The sequence below is a fragment of the Xiphophorus hellerii genome, chromosome 24 (assembly GCF_003331165.1).
Source record: "Xiphophorus hellerii strain 12219 chromosome 24, Xiphophorus_hellerii-4.1, whole genome shotgun sequence".
Taxonomy (NCBI): domain Eukaryota; kingdom Metazoa; phylum Chordata; class Actinopteri; order Cyprinodontiformes; family Poeciliidae; genus Xiphophorus; species Xiphophorus hellerii.
In genome coordinates, this window is record NC_045695.1 from 14620372 (window position 1) to 14638000 (window position 17629).

A 17629-nucleotide genomic window follows, 5' to 3' on the forward strand; every position below is an offset into this window, starting at 1 on the left:
AATTTTTTTAAAGATGTCGAATCTGATTTTCATGGTCTGTCATCAAACGTAACAAAAATAAACCACTGAGTTATATCACTCTGTGTGATGAATGTGTCAGATTTTTTAAAATGTATTTTCTAAAATATTAATTTGCTAATCTGAGATTAATTTGTATTTGTTATTATTTTACTTAAACATCTCCAGAAATCTGTTTAATAAATCGCCGAAGTTCACCTTCACCTTTTCTACTGCGCCATACTTTTTCATAGTTTCGCTTTCATTCTTTCTTTGGGCGAGGCTCATAAATGACTCGGTTCTGTTCGAGTCGGTCATTTTTCCTTTTTAACTTAATTATTTCTCTCTAAACTTAAACAGTTCACATCTGCTGCCGACGCTCATTATCAGTGTTATTAGTCGAAGTTGTGTTTTTGGTCTCGGTATTTTTCGCTTTACGATCATGTTTGTTTTCCGGGTATTTTCCGTTGTCCTCCTCGTCTGTTTCATGTCGGAATGTGCCTTTGGTGAGTAAAAACATTAAATATCTTGTTTTATTTGGTTCTTTTTCTACTTCTTAAGCACAGCGCCGTGTAAATGTGTAAATACGCGACATTTAATGGCATTTTTGTTAATAACCTAAAAACGCTTTTTAAAGGGTTCAAAAAAAGCAATTATCAGAAATATATGACTGATTTACAGAGTTACTTCAATTTAAATCACGGAAAACGTGAAATATCGGCGTCGAAATGCTACAATTTACTATTTTTTTTTTTGTTTGTTTGTTTTTTTTACGTTTTGAGTATTTCCGGGTTGTTGAAACAGGGGGAGACAGCAGCTCAGTTGTGGTTCATCCATTTTACCTTTATTTAAATAGGTATTGTGGATATAATTTTAGCAAATTTAAGCATCTTAAATTTATATGGTAACAAACTGAAGTCTGATCTTAAATATAATGTTGAAAAACTGTTAAATGTGTGTTTTTGTTATTTGCATTACTAGAACAGTATTCTTTTAATGTATGGTTTGATTAACATTACAAACCATAATTTATGATTGTGTTAAAAACGTTAAAAGTAGTGATTAGTAACCTAACAATTCAAATATGTTAAACTTTGTAGTTTATTAAAAAAAAAAAACTAACGCTGAACAGAAAGATGAATGTAAAACAATATATGTTAGAATATTTCCAAACAATAATTTCCCTCTTGTATAATTTTAGTAAGTTACAGTATGTTTATTTCATTTTGGATATGAAATGTGTTTGGTTTTACAAACTTTCAGAAAGTATTTTGACTGTTTTCAGTTCAAATTGGTGAAGTTAAAAATAGTGTGAATAAAGTTAGGGGGACAATAACACTTTTTAAATTTCAGGAAGGTTCTTAAAAAACCAATACGTATGCCGAATGAACTCATCATAGCCGGCAAGGCTCTAATGAGTAGTATATGATTATTTTGTACCTATTTCAAACTGGAATGTTTATTTGAAGATTGAGTCAGTAAATCTGTTCAACTCAACCTTTTCAGCAATTGATCTACAAACTAAATAAAAAATTGAGCTTTTTCAAAGCTTGTTAGACAAAATATGATGTAATATCTTCATTTGAGTGAATTTGATGTAGTGATTTATAGTTGACTGCAACTTTTTAAAGAATAAGAAGTAAAAACGGTTTTGTATGGTAGCAGATTGAGTGTTAATTTATCAGCTTGTTATTGATAATATTTACAGATTAGCTTAGTTTATAAGTGAAAAGAAAAAACAAAAGTAGATTAGATCTTGAAAGCAGGGATGATAGAAAGGGATCAACATTTTAAAGCTACTCAGAAGTAAAACATTTTTTTGTTTTTCATTCACAGCTGATCCGATGTATAAAAAAGTTGGTGGCTCAGTTGTCCTGGATTCAGGTCATAAGTCTGGTCCCCTCACTAGTGTAACCTGGAAGCACCAAGCGGACCTCGCCTTGGAGTGGTTCGGATCCGAAATTACTTGCTACAGAACCTTTCAAGGTAAGTTCACTTGTGATTGAGCCATAAAGTGTTGTAAACTCCTTCAGATTCATTCATGCATGATGTCTTTATTTGTATTTTCCCTCCAGGTCGATGTAATTTGGACAAAACAACTGGAAGTTTCACCATCATAAATCTGATTCTAGAGGACAGCGGCAAATACACACCTGAGATTAACAGCGTGGTTGGTGGCACGATGGAACTTAAAGTTATCAGTGAGTTCTTCAGGTTTGACTCAGGTTTATTGGGTTTGATGTGAATCCAATTGATTGGAATCTGTTGGTGTTCCTGTCAGAACCGGTCCCAAAACCCAAAGTGTCCACGGCCTGCAATACTGAGAAGACCGTCTGTAATCTCACCTGTAACGCCAACATCTCCTCTGAGTTTGGATCCATCACATATAAATGGAAAACAGGAGACACAGAGTTGTCCAACGAGAAGGAGCTGAGCTTAACAACGGTATGTTTTAAGATGGAGCCGAACCTCTTCGTAGGAACCTTGTAAGAACTCAGGATGAAACCGTGATTTATTTAGGTGGTTAAGAACTATTCTCCATTTGCATCTTAGAAAAACGAGGAGCCCTCCTTCCTCTGTGTGCTGGGAAACCCTGTTAGCAACTCGGCCAGTGACGAGTTCTCTAACCCTATTAGCAAAGGTGAGCTACAAATATTTCTGTCCATCCTTTCTCTTGCCAAAATGTTCTTATTCACCTTTTGACATCAGTCCACAAACTTCACTGTGATTAATTGGGAGTTTTTGCGATGCAGTGCTTTGAAAAAGTATTTTCCCCCAACAGATTTAAATTATTCAAATCATAGAACAACTTCAACATAACCTGAATAAATCCAACAGCAGATTTGAAATGAGAAGTAGAGTCAAAATATTCAATATCTTGATAAATTTTAATATCACCACAACCCTGTGATCAAGGTAATAAACTTATCCAAACCAACTTGACTCTGTTAAAGGGAGCAAAATTCACCTTTTGCACATTTTTGTGCTTCAATTTGGGTCTCAACTGATTCTAAAAACAGCCCAAGTGTTTATAAAAATCACCCAGCTGTATTATGGGAAAATTAGCCGTTTCAAAAACCTTCTAATGTAACATCACCAATTAGCAGGCATTGTCCTTTACCTAGCAACCCCAACAGAGTTCCGCCTGTTACCTAGCAACCCCAACAGAGTTCCGCCTGTTACCTAGAAACCCCAACAAAGTTCCGCCTGTTACCTAGCAACCCCAACAGAGTTCCGCCTGTTACCCAGCAACCCCAACAGAGTTCCGCCTGTTACCTAGAAACCCAAACTGAGCCCCATCATGTTTACCATCCGGAAACCACTTGCTGCATTCTTGTTTGTTGTGCAGGAGGCTCCACTTCTGCTATTCAAAGATGTATGGTTGTATAATTGCATATCGGTTTGCTGCCATTTTCACGTTTGAGTGTAAACATTGAGTTTACCATAACTGGCATCAAGAGTTTGTGATAAGTGACAACGAGTCTTTAAAGTTACTGAATCTTAATTCAAACACTTTAGAGGGTTTTCCAGAAGCTGTTCTGACCTTTGACCTCTTCGGTAGAGGACATTTTAAATCAGTTTTTGTTTATTGTTAAGTTATGAACTCTGACCTTTCCAGGCACATAGTTACATTTTATACCACATTGACGATAAGAAGGTGATGGTCTGTGTTTCTGGTGAACCATGAATGATTTAGTTTGATAATTAATTCTTTTTTATTTCAGAGTCTAATATTGTAACAGTGGTGGCTGTTCTGGTGGGGATTTTTATCCTCTTGATTGCGGTTGTGGTTGTTGCCTTTGTGATGTACAAAAGAGGTAAGAATGCATTAAACATTCAAGTTACTGTCCTGTATTAATATAGTGTCTCATCATGTTACATTTCTTCCTCCCTTTGAACAAAAACAAAGAAATATTTGGCAGCAGAGTGTTTGTTAGTTAATCAGTCATCAGGAGGGAAAGTTTCTTGGAGGTTCTGGGATAAATCTGTCATAATAGAAGTCAGCATCAACTTTATTGTTAATTTCTACATGTTCCAGGCTTACAGAGGAATCAAAAATATGTTTCTCTTTTTCCTAGAGAAAAAGCACAACTGATAAAGACATTTCCTCACACTAAACAGTGAAACTGCACAACAGATAATTAAACACACTTCCTGAAAAGCTAATTCACAGGAGCGTTACGAACAGCAAAATCTGCTGAAAGATCATAGATAGCGCTAGAAGTTGTTGTGTTGCTGATCTGTGGGCATCATTGATGAACTTCCTGTTGTAAAAAGAGTTTGTGTTTATCTGTTTCACTTTATTCAACTATCAGCCAGCAGGTTTTGGTTTGTTTACATTGAACCTAGAAATGACAGTGGAATTATGTTGCTTATAAAAATGTCTTTAAGCCTGAACTAAATGGCAAAGATTAAATATTTAACACTAATGACTGTTTTCCATTACAATTTCAGTTCCCAGAGTGAGGACAATGAGTAAGTTATTAAATCTGTTCTAAATGATGCATAATGCACATATGACTGATTGTGAAATCTAATAAATGTATTTCTCTTTATTACAGGGCCTTTTAAGTATTTTTCAAAGAGTAAGTTAAACGTTTTCTAACATCTATCTAATCTTGATGGTTTAGCACAATTTCAGCTGGAAGTAATGAGTAAATAAGGAAAAATGTTGTTTTTTTTAAATATTTTGTCACTTCACTGCTTCAACCTTCAATGTATTTTATTGGATTTGTACAGTTAAAGCCAGATATTTATTTAGTCTATAAACAGAAGCAGAACCATGTTTTTCTCACTGCCTGACAATAAATCAGACCAAATAATTCCTGTTATATATCAGCTAGGATTACCAAAATTATTTCAATGTAATAAATAAAGAGCAGGCAAATTTCTTTTATTTACCTTTTTAATATTTTAATGTTCTGTGCTGTGAAGGCTACTCCACAACATGTACCTTGTTTTCCTTAAGCCACAACTAATTTATCTGGAAGACTCACTTGTGTTCAGGCTTTCACTTCCTGACTGCTTCAATATTTTTAGCATCATCTCAAGTCATTTCCTTCCTGAATAGTTAAATATCTGGGCAATCCCATGAGGTTTATACCAGAATGTAAAAGGCAGAATAAATGGAGAACAGCTCCACTGGTCCTACTATCATCATCATATCATAAAGATATTTATTATCTTCTTCTCTAACATATCAAGATAATGTTTCACGTGGAAAAGGTAAGTCTGAATCCAGCAGGACACAGTCATGGTTAAGACTGTTGACTGGACACCAGGTGATGTTAACACTAAACCATTACTGTCCAAGCACAGTAATGGAAAGTTGAGTGGCAGGAAAAACTGGTTGGAAAAGGTGCAAAAGTAGCAGAAATGACAGGAATTGAGAAACTAAAATACGTTTTAGAGAGTTTAACAATGATTGACGTTTAGTTTTTCAAAGGCAATTTTTAAGATATGATGCAGTAATTAAAGCAAAAGGAGCCCTGACCAAGTACTGACAGCTTATTATGTCAATACTTGACATAATGACATTATGATACTGTTTTTCTCCTTTTGCTTGTTTTTAAAGAAATTGGCTGTTCATAGAAATTTATCCAAGCATAGCGATGGAATGTTTAGTGGAAGGAAAAACTTTCAGGAATTGAGAAACGAATGAGTTGATGTTTAGTGATCCAGAGCCATCTTTTCAGATATGATGTAGCCCTGACAATAATCTGTGAAACATGTAGACATGCTTTTAAGTAGGAATACATGTATTTATTAAACTCATTTTTAATACATAGTTATTACTTATTTTTAGCTGATTTTTTTCTGGGGTCACAAAGTATTTAATAATAAACTCTAGTAAAATTAAATCTATAGAATGAGATTAACTGAATTATTGAAACAAATTAATATTTTAATTCAATTTTCAGCAGGTTTTCTAAGATTTTCAAACTTTTAAATAATTTGTTAACTATACTAAATGTTATTTTCTCATCAGTTGACAGTAATTTCATCAGAAACCTCAGTTGAGTGTGTAATCTTATTAATCAAAAGGTGTAAATACAAACTTAGCTTTGTTCTGCAGATGTTATCAAAATAATTATCCTTTCACTGTGACTGAAGAAGCATCATAGTCATTTCACTTTGAGATGAATGAACAAAAATATTCAACTTTTGCACAATTTTGTCATGTTTTTATGTCTCTGCTTTGCATGTTTTTGGTTTTGTTTATTAAAACAAACATAATTTACTTTTTCCAATTTTACAGAGAATACATCAAAGGATAAAGTAGAGCTCAATGGATATCAGCCTGTTAATGTGAACGAAGATGGTGAGTAAAACTTGATAAGATTATTTCACTCAGAGTAACCTGCAAAGGTTTAGAGTAAACCATCATTTCTTCATATTTTAATACAAACAGACTGATTGAAAAACTATCCTAGACACAAAGGATTGTGACACAGAGCATGAAGCATAAACCAGTTTAAACTGGATCTGAAGCCACTTCATTTCCAGCAGCCGATTCTAAAGACAACTCAGCTTGAGAAAGAGAAAAAGCTCTTAGATTTTAACATTTGGAGCAAATTTATCACAGATATTATATAACCACATATGGTCCGGATGTGTCACTCATAGTTTGTGTCTTATTGACAGGAATAAACAATACAAATCACACAGTTGGTAAGTAATTTTTTACTCCTGAGATCTTTATTAATCAGAGTGAAGCTAACACTTTCACTAACAGTTTCGATAGAGCAGCAGCCGGATCCACCAACAGAACAAGTCAGTGACAACCAAGCAGAACCAGGACAGATCTCCACATCTGAGGAAACCGAACCGACCGCTGAAGAACCTGGTGAGATGTTTGTTTTGTTTGTTACTTTATTTAGGCAGAAAGTTTATAACCATGTGGAAAAAAAAGTCAATTTATCCACTTCAGTATAAAGTCTTTATGTCCAGAGGAGTTCAGATGGTTTATGCTAATGTTAACAATCACCAACCCAGACTTGCTGCCCACCAAAATGACCTGGAGAAACTCAGATATTTAACTCTTGCTGTGCCATCTCCCCATTGATGCATAAAAGCAATTAGATTTTTCAGTCGTTATAAATTAAAGGAGCCAATCAGCCATTGACACAGACTTTACAGTTTATATTTAGACACTTTGTTCCCAAAAATACACAATTTGCTCCCATTTCTTTCAGCTATTGAAATAAATCTAAGGATAACACAACTTAACTGATGACAATATTATAAATCCATATTTTTGCTCAAGCCAGTTTAAACCAGTGATGTAAAAAACGTTTTGTCATGTGGGCAAAAAACAAAAAAACCCCACTAAAATCAAGCAGATAAAGTAATCCTTTTTTAATAAAATTTTGCATATTTCTAGTTTTCAACAAGCTTATTAAAATTTGGTGCAAATTTATCACAGATGTCAATATTATAAGATAAAATGTTCAATTAATCTTATTATTATTATATAACCACATATGGTCCGGATGTGTCACTCATAGTTTGTGTCTTATTGACAGGAATAAACAATACAAATCATGCAGTTGGTAAGTAATTTTTTATTCCTGAGATCTTTATTAATCAGAGTGAAGCTAACACTTTCACTAACAGTTTCGATAGAGCAGCAGCTTTTGGATCCACCAACAGAACAAATCAGTGACAACCAAGCAGAACCAGGACAGATCTCCACATCTGAGGAAACCGAACCGACCGCTGAAGGACCTGGTGAGATGTTTGTTTTGTTTGTTACTTTATTTATTCAGAAAGTTTATAACCATGTGGAAAAAAAGTCCATTTATCCACTTCAGTATAAAGTCTTTATGTCCAGAGGAGTTCAGATGGTTTATGCTAATGCTAACAATCACCAACCCAGACATGCTGCCCACCAAAATGACCTGGAGAAACTCAGATATTTAACTCTTGCTGTGCCATCTCCCCATTGATGCATAAAAGCAACAGAAAATGAGTTCAGAACACAGTTTATGGATAAGTCAGATTATTTCCATGTGGTTCTTATATTTTTTTAATATAATGTTAACATATTTTATCAGGAAAGTCAAAAGACTCAACCTGTGATCCACCTGCTGACACTGAACCTGAACAAGGTGAGGAGATTAACTTTAATTACTGTATTAACATCTGTAAACTCATGTTTTTCCTTCACATAATGTTATTTTTATATTTCAGGGTCCAGTGAAGAATCCAATCTGGACCCATCTGCTGGGAGTCCAGAGCCCAGCAGTCAAACTGGTGAGTTAGACTCAAATTAATGCGCAAAAATCACATTAATTAGATTTTTCAGTCGTTATAAATTAAAGGAGCCAATCAGCCATTGACACAGACTTTACACTTTATATTTAGACACTTTGTTCCCAAAAATACACAATTTGCTCCCATTTCTTTGAAAAAAAATTAAGAAAAGCCCAACTTAACTGTTGAAAATATCATAAATCCATATTTTTGCTCAAGCCAGTTTAAACCAGTGAAGTCTAAATCTGCTTGATTTGTTAAAATCAAGCAGATAAAGTAATCCTTTTTTAATACAAACTTGCATATTTCTAGTTTTCAACAAGCTTATTTTCAGGTCAAGATTTTGTGTCTCTTCCTTTCAAAATGCTTGATATATTAGTCAAACTAAATAAAATACATAAAAGTTGATTTGGGTACAGTGAAGTCGACTTTTCAGTAAAATTCTCTGAATAAATATAATTCTGCTTATTATAAAAGTTTGCTTCTGAAAAGATGAAAGTTTTTGTTGTACTTAACATTTTTCATTGCAAGAAAATAATCAGTATTAATTCTACACTGATTAAAAATAAAAAACTTTGATAAACAAATTTAGATCTTTCTTGAAATGGACCTGGGGGCCACAAAACATCAGTTCAAGGGCCACAAATGGCCCCAGGGCCGCAGTTTGGACACCCCAGGTTTAACACAAAGAGCTGTTATCTGTGTGGAAATTTAACAACATGGATATTTACACTTTTTAAAATATTTTATTGGCTCCAGTGGCCTTTATTCACTGGAAGCTGGATATTTATATACGAGTTTAACTTTGAGTTGAATGAATAAAAATATTCAACTTTTGCACAATATTGTCATGTTTTTATGTCTCTGCTTTGCATGTTTCAGCCGATCCTAAAGACAACTCAGCTTGAGAAAGAGAAAAAGCTCTTAGATTTTAACATTTGGAGCAAATTTATCACAGATATTATATAACCACATATGGTCCGGATGTGTCACTCATAGTTTGTGTCTTATTGACAGGAATAAACAATATAAAACATACAGTTGGTAAATAATTTTTTGTTGTTGTTTGAATGTCCTGAGATCTTTATTAATCAGAGTGAAGCTAACACTTTCACTAACAGTTTCGATAGAGCAGCAGCAGCCGGATCCACCAACACAACAAGTCAGTGACAACCAAGCAGAACCAGGACAGATCTCCACATCTGAGGAAACCGAACCGACCGCTGAAGAACCTGGTGAGATGTTTGTTTTGTTTGTTACTTTATTTAGGCAGAAAGTTTATAACCATGTGGAAAAAAAGTCAATTTATCCACTTCAGTATAAAGTCTTTATGTCCAGAGGAGTTCAGATGGTTTATGCTAATGCTAACAATCACCAACCCAGACATGCTGCCCACCAAAATGACCTGGAGAAACTCAGATATTTAACTCTTGCTGTGCCATCTCCCCATTGATGCATAAAAGCAACAGAAAATGAGTTCAGAACACAGTTTATGGATAAGTCAGATTATTTCCATGTGGTTCTTATATTTTTTTAATATAATGTTAACATATTTTATCAGGAAAGTCAAAAGACTCAACCTGTGATCCACCTGCTGACACTGAACCTGAACAAGGTGAGGAGATTAACTTTAATTACTGTATTAATATCTGTAAACTCATGTTTTTCCTTCACATAATGTTATTTTTTATATTTCAGGGTCCAGTGAAGAATCCAATCTGGTCCCATCTGCTGGGAGTCCAGAGCCCAGCAGTCAAACTGGTGAGTTAGACTCAAATTTATGCGCAAAAATCACATTAATTAGATTTTTCAGTCGTTATAAATTAAAGGAGCCAATCAGCCATTGACACAGACTTTACACTTTATATTTAGACACTTTGTTCCCAAAAATGCACAATTTGCTCCCATTTCTTTGAACTATTGAAAAAAAACCTAAGTATTACACGACTTAATTTTAATTTTATTTAGATGCATAGCAAAAGAAAAATAGCCTTTTTCTTAGGTAGAAACAAAAATTCTCGTCTGAACCATTGAATATAAAATAGCCACCTGTTTCTATCAATTGTATTTATTCTATGCTTTTTATTTAAATCAAATAAAAAGAACAACGGTTGACATGTGAGGAGAGCATTAGCAGGAAACTGAGTCTTAAATAATTGATCGATTACATGCAGTACCTTGTGGACCAGTAGAGGGCGCCAGCTTGAGAAAGACTGTTACAAACCAAGAATCTGTGAAAATATAAGAGAAAACCTGAAGAAGATGTTGAGCAACACCTCGTTTGTTCTTTACTTTATTTAATCAGCAAGTCGATTATTAGAATTAATGTCTGTAATGTCTGAGTCGTTGACAGGCAGAGAGCAGCTTGTAGGTTTTCTAACGCTAATCTATTATTGTTATTATTATATTTGTTTGTTAAAGTATAGTGTTGCACTCATTTACATGTGTTAATAATTCTTCTATCTTTCTGCAGAGATTCTATCACCACTGAAGCCGAGACGTGCAGCAATGCCTGGCACAGATTCTGCAGAAAGCTGAAACTCTCTTCATCTGTGTGCGTCTGCTGTGACCTGGTCCGCTCTGGGAGGATGTGATGCTCCTTACGGCTGTTTGACTGCGTTTGTTGAACAAGCTAATATTTCAAATGTTGCATCTGACTGACAGAAGTGACAGCAACAAGGTCCAGCTGGTGGATAGTATGTCTGAGATTTGGAGGGATGAACTTAGAAGAGAACAAAGGCTGCCTGACTCTCAACATGTTCAAGAGCAAAAACTTATGAGATTTATTTTTAAAAGTTTTATCTCTTCCAGATTTGGACTATTTTAGACCATGAGTTGGATATATCAGTGTTTCTTCAGCATATCTAAACTTTTCTTGAGGTTTTTATTGTTGTAGAGAATCTGGATTTGTTGTTTTGTACACTTATCTATTTAATTGCCTTCGCTGTGTATTTTTCCTCATTTTCATTCCAAAACTGATCTGAACGTCATGAGAAATCAAGACCAGTTTGAGGATCTAGAATGTGGTGCTGCTGGGTTGGATTTTAGTTCGTTTTAGTTTAAATTAGCTTTTTTACTTTAGATTTGTAAATGATGGCAAAAAACTGAGATGCACTTGAATTCCTGCAGAATGTGTCCGACTCCCTTTGATGGAGTTTTACTCTAATTATTCATCTGTGCCATCATAAACAATAGACGAAGATACTAAAGGGACAATCAAACATGCTTTAAAACTACATATAAATATTTTTACATGTAAATCTATTTATAAGCTCCTTTCATTTGGATGTTTTTCCAGTGTTGGAGCTGAATTCACTGTGTTCCCACTAGAAGGCAGCATTCCTCTTGTTACCGCTGAAATCTGGTTTTAGTAGGAAAAAATGTTAGAATTAAATAAAAGCATTTACTGTAAATATATTTTACACTCATTGATGTACAGTTTGGTTAATACAATTATTTATTTACCACCAAAATACTTTTTCTTCTAGATGATAATCTTGTGACTTTTAAACGAGTCAAAATGAAAAGACAGCTCTTTGTATCCTGGTAAAGCAGGTACATGTTGCCTTTTCTTGTAATATATGTTTTCTCCTGAATGAATAGAGACAGACTGAGTCTCTAAAAATTGATATATTTAAATTTCCTTATTAATGATATTAATGAATTCCACAATAAAAGGCAAACATGAAATATAGACCGTATCCAAAATGAAAGGGAGGCGAAAACCTACCCTGCTTTCCTGTTTTCCCCCCCATCCATCAATATTCTGCCTCGTTAACATTTTTTTGTTTGCTCATTTTGATGTTATTTTATGAGCAGGACCTGATTAACACTTAGCTGTTCCCTGGGCAACAATATTCAAGGGTCACATCATCATCACCCCAAGGATCACCACAATTTGGCAAAATACAGAATAGTTTAAAACAACTATTTCATAGTAATAGTTTACTATATATTACTGTGCAGTTGGTAGCACTGTTGCCTAGCAGCAAGAAGGTCCTGGGTTTGATTCCTGGGGTCTTGCTCCATAGAGTTTGCATGTTCTCCCTGTGCATGGTCGGTTCTCTCCGGATTCTCCGGCTTCCTCCCACAGTCCAAAAACATCACTGTCAGGTTAATTGGTCTCTAAATTCTCCCTAGGTGTGTGTGTGTGTGTGCATGGTTGTTTGTCCTGTCTGTCTTTGTGTTGCCCTGTGACAGACCGGCGACCTGTCCAGGTGACTCCGCCTGTCACCAGGAACGTTAGCTGGAGAGACACCAGCACCTCCTGACCCCTCTAAGGGACAAAGGTGTTAGAAAATGGATGGATGGATATTCAGTACTTTAAAATCTAATGGTCATCAACTGTATTTTCATGTGAAAATGACCAAAACGTTATAGAAGTGTAAAAGTTCCAGAAATGATTAAAAACATCTCTGTGTGTAGTTTAAAAATGTCATCGCAACAATAATTCTTTTTTTATTAGACAACATTTTAGTTTTCATTTTTCAAACTGGTCTTGTCATTTCTTATTGTTTTTTTAGTAATTGTATCTTGTTTTTGTAAACGTTTGACCTCAAGGAAAGTAAATATCTCTAATTTCTCTAGCGTCCCTTTAAGAGTCATTCAGTTGAGTTTGATCAGACCTCTAAAGGCTGACACACGTTTTTACATACATTTTATGCATAGTTTGCAGACATTGCAAAGTTTAGTAATTTAGATTACAAAAACCCCTTTCTGATCAAGGTTTTTCTTGATTAGAAAAACCTTTAATTTGAAAACCTCCACAGGAAGTGTAGCGTTCAGAGCGGCGTGTCTCCTGCTCAGCGCTGTGCGTAAAGGCGCGCAGACCCTGCGCTGGTTAGCAGGAGGATTTTCTGCTGTTTATTTCTCTGCTTCCTGCGGCTGAGATGAGAAGTGACCCTCCAAACATCTGAGAGGATTTTATTTGGGGGTTTTTCTGTGAAGGACTCAGGATGTCTGGACGCAGCAGGTGGTTGATTGCGAGCTGGCAGACCTGCATCTGTGTGCTGCTGCTGCTGGTGGCACAGATAAAATCTCAGCACGGAGGTAAGAGGATTTTAGGAAACTTTAGCCAACTAATCATCGAAATCCTACAAATGCATTGAAATTGTGAGGAAGGTGCTAAAATATTGAGGAAATCTTATTAAAAGGAATGTGTTGGGCTTCTTTTCTAATAAGTTTCATGGATGCAAAGAGAAGCTTTCCTAGCAGGAATGTGTCTGAGCTTGATGAAAGTGTCCAGACTTGCTTTTTGGGAGTTGAGGGCAAATCTTCTCCTCAGCTGTCAGAGACGCTGCCTGCTGTGTTTGAGTTGGATGTTACCTGGGCGCATCACATCGAACACTGACTGGCTCTGCTGATTTTAGCCTCTATTGTTTTTATTTTGCATCACTTTGGGTCCTTGTTTTGTCTTTATGTGGCAGGTTTTTATCTATTTGGAGTTTTTGGAGGCTTTTCTCTGGTTACAGGATCCATTTAAGATGGGAATTCATATCTTTATATGGTCGTTTTGCGTCTCTTTGTGTTTGTGTGCCTTTTATGGATTGATATTTCCTTGGGCACATTTATCTCCATTTTCTATCTGCCTTCAGTTTTTGTTGCATATGAACGTGTAGCTGCCAGAAAATAATCTTAAAGTGTCATTTCTTTGCATACTTTTCATGTAGGTATATTTAATATCCTGTTTTTTGCCTGATCCTGCCTGACAAAACTCTTCAGATTAAATTTAGAAAGAAGATTGGAACCCCCAAACCCTAGTCACCCCAAAATAAATTTATTAAACTATGAATTTAATGTTTGTCACTGTGCACATGCCCAACAGTGCAAACAATGTAGGAAATATATACATTATAAGCATAAATATGGTGATATTTACAATATTAATCAGTTAAATTTCTATACACATACAGACATAACCATCATATAATTAGTGCATGTGAGCGTTCGGGGTGTTAATTGCTTTTGGGAAGAAGCTGTTTTTGAGTTTGTTTTTGTTTTTATGCGACTTTAGCGCCACATTTAAACTGCAACATTATACAAGATAGAATCGGTTGTATATAAACTTTAAACGCACCTCAGATGCACCTGCATCCGTTGCAGGAAAGTAGGGGTGCACCGATTTATCGATTGGATGATTTCCTACATTTTTTAGTAATTGGTGATCGGCTGATGTGTACAGGTGAAGCTGATCTTCCTCCAAGATCTCATCCACCTCCCAGTTCATGTTGCATGTTTAAAGTTAACTCTGTTGCCAAATCAGCGACTTTCTTACTATATTTAGCAACATTTCAGATTTTAAAAATTGGTATCGACCAAAATCGGAATCAACAGATCAGGCTTTTTAAAGATCGTCCAGAAAACTGCAACTGGTGCAGATGAACAAAAATCATGGATCAAGGTAGACACAAGCCAACAGATTGGAAAACTCACCACCCCATGGTGTGTGTGAATGTGCATTAATGTATTTGTGGTTGTTTTGGAACAATGTGGCATCAATTAGAGGTAAGTGCAATGCCAACTCTCCAATCGCCTGGCAACTGCTGCCCAAAACGACCCGCCTCCAGGGTCTCCTTGGTATCCATTAGATACACACACACCACCAACAAAACTTTATTTCTACTTCTCCTTTTCTCTCTTAAGTTTTTTCCTCTTCCTGTACTTCTGTAATGTTCTGATAAAACATGAAAAGCTTCATCATTTGTTTCATTTGTTACATTTTGCTCAATTGCTCGGCTAATTATTGCATGTTTGCTCGGTTTTCATAGTTTAGCTTGTAACATATTTCATTGCGGTTCCAACTAATTGTGTTCCAGCAAAGCCTAAGAGATTTTTCCCACATGCAAAAACTCACTGCTTTAGTTTAAACATGGCAACTTTTAATGACCATTGTTTCTCTGCAGCTTTCACCCAAAAATGTATTCTTGTGTTTCTTTGTGGCTATTGTGTCTTTTTGTGGTTAATTTCCAACTTTTGCCAGAAGTAGTTAATGTTTTAAGCACAATTTTATGTGTTGCTGTGGTTGTTTTTTTAAATATTCAGTTCTCTCTTTGTTTTATTTTTGTCACCATAGATGTTTTTCTGATCATTTTATGCCGACTATTGTTGTTCCTTTACATTTTGTTTGTTATTTTGCAGATATTTACATTAAGTTTCAGCCTTTTTGTGGTGCAGTTTTTCTTTTAATGCATTTTTCTGTTTCATTTTATTGATCTTTTCAAAGAAAACCAAGTTAAACTAATTAAAAATCCTTGAAGAATCAGTGTAATTCTGTTACATTATTAACATTTTCTGTGAATTACGCTTTCAATTTTAAGAGCAAGGTGAATTTACTCTTTTAAATCAAATTAAAAGTTCAGATTTTCCTTTCTCCAGGGCTCATCAGACCCTCCCAGTAAAACAGACACTCATCATCTTCATGGCCTAATTTTACCTGGCAGCTTGTCTCTTCTGCAGACTACACACACACACACACACATATATATATATATACACACAAATATTATGCTGACATTCAGGCATGCCCACACGTTCATGTCGAGACAAAGCCTCTCAATATGCAGAAGTGCTTTGCAAGCTTTACAGGAATTCACACATCAACTCAGAAACATTTCAGTGCATAAAAATGCAGGATTTTGCAGAGTTTACAAGTTTCTATGAAGGTAAATAATCTATGCAAAAAGATAAATGGAAGCATGATTGTTAAAATCCTCCAAATAAGGGAATGTTTTGCCTCTAGTCATAAAAAAAAGCCTCATAAAACAGTCATTTACCATCTGGTTCTGTCGACAGAGTGGATCTCTACATCCTCCTTGTTTACGTTTGTTCCATTTAACTCCAGATTTACAGTTTTTAGCTCATAACGAGCAGAAGATGCTTCTCTTGGGTGGCCCAGCGCCATGTTTTATGTTATATTAGAGCTTATATATTAAAGCAGACGCAAGTGGGAGTAATAAAACTCTAAGCTCCATGGTGTGTATTCAGGGTGTAAAGAAAATACAGGGGGGTTTGTGGGATAATTGGAGCTGAGAATAGTAGTTTATTTATCCCGACTGGAGAGTCTATTACCTGCCTGAACACGAAGCCCTAATTTTCCGCCTTGGATTTACAGGAGAAAAGTTCTTGGCTAATATTTTGAGCTTTTAAAGGCTGAAAACAAAGAGAAGGGAGATTTTACGAAGGAAGCGAAGACTATAAAGAGTGAAGTTATACAGGAAATAATCGGTTATACAAACTTTAAATGCATTACAGATGAATGAATTATAATCCATGTGTGACATGTTTTCTTGGGTTTAATCTGTAAAGTTAATCACCTCCTACAATCCTGACCAGATTAGATTAGATGTTTATGTAAACTGAATGTTATTTTAAGTGTTTGCTGATTTATGAAGCCATTTCTGTAGTAAGAATTAAATTTACTCTAACATTTTACTTTTTTTGCTCATATAATCTGATCCCACGTTTTGATTGGCTGTATAAAGTTTTAAAAATGTTCAGTTTATTTAAAGATGAGTACTTTTGAGCAGTCAGTATCTTACCTCCAGTTAATAACCTCACAATTAAATTCTAATTTTGATTCTTTGGACCACAATTCAGTTTGATATCAGTTTGATTCAATAAATACTGATTTAATAATAAGTAGTATAAAAACATTTATTGGATTATCTATTAATAATTTTATGTATTACTTATTTTTTTAATTAAGAGCCAGATTATTTCACTGTGTATGGCAGTAAAAACTAGAACAATAACACTTAGTCTATGTAAACATAAATTATTTCTTGTTTCTCCTAAAAATTATAAATTGATTTGTATAGATGGAGGTAAATTCGCTTCATTATTATTCAAACAAAAACTAATTTTAATTAAAAATATATTTAAAAATGATCAAAACGTTTAGAATAGACATTTGTAAAAAAATGTTGTCTACAATACAACGTTTTTTTTATTCAAATCACTTCCTTTTTCTAATGAAGAGGAAAAAGTTAATTTCAAAACTAATTTTTATTTGCAGTCACAATGAAATTGTAACAGAAGTTATTGTGCTAAACAATAATGTTGTTCTGAGACCATTTTCAAGTAATATTATGCTAATAACATAATAACACATTTTGAAAAATCAATAAACTTTAAATTCTAATGAACCTTTATAGAGATATGTTAATTATCCAAAATAAATGAACAAAATGACACATAAAATGAATTATTAATCCTATGTGAACAAAATAGTCCTTCAAAAACAAGGACAAGTTGAAACAAAAGCTGTGAGAAAAGAGAAAAGTAATAAATCACGACTCAATGATTTATTGATTATTTGCTTAACGATTCTCAAACTTTTAGTTTTGAAGCTCTCTCTTTTTCTGCTTTTGAGTTAAAA

At 34.6% G+C, this 17629-nt stretch overlaps 2 protein-coding genes across 10 annotated transcripts in view; both read left to right on the top strand.

Annotated features, from left to right (window-relative positions):
* The first annotated feature begins 249 nt into the window (after positions 1 to 249).
* Positions 250 to 11857, top strand: LOC116715909 (SLAM family member 5-like). 8 transcript variants are annotated; one of them, XM_032556653.1, is made up of 19 exons: positions 250 to 503; positions 1834 to 1983; positions 2073 to 2198; positions 2279 to 2442; positions 2551 to 2638; positions 3723 to 3815; positions 4453 to 4473; positions 4560 to 4583; positions 6257 to 6319; positions 6643 to 6669; positions 6734 to 6844; positions 7524 to 7550; positions 7615 to 7728; positions 8055 to 8108; positions 8191 to 8253; positions 9375 to 9488; positions 9815 to 9868; positions 9952 to 10014; positions 10727 to 11857. In XM_032556653.1, exons 1-19 carry the CDS (start codon positions 440 to 442, stop codon positions 10789 to 10791), a joined length of 1485 nt encoding a protein of 494 aa, XP_032412544.1. In that variant the 5' UTR covers positions 250 to 439; the 3' UTR covers positions 10792 to 11857. The 8 variants fall into 8 exon arrangements, with proteins under 8 accessions (XP_032412544.1, XP_032412546.1, XP_032412545.1 ...); XM_032556655.1 differs by lacking the exon at positions 7524 to 7550; XM_032556654.1 differs by lacking the exon at positions 6643 to 6669.
* Positions 11858 to 12468: 611 nt separating this feature from the next.
* Positions 12469 to 17629, top strand: part of LOC116715894 (collagen alpha-1(XVIII) chain-like) — a 36324-nt gene continuing 31163 nt past the window's right edge. For both annotated transcript variants that reach the window (XM_032556607.1, XM_032556611.1), the window contains exon 1: positions 12469 to 13302. In XM_032556607.1, the coding sequence (XP_032412498.1) occupies positions 13209 to 13302 (94 nt within the window). In that variant the 5' untranslated portion in view covers positions 12469 to 13208. The remainder of the gene's footprint in view (positions 13303 to 17629) is intronic.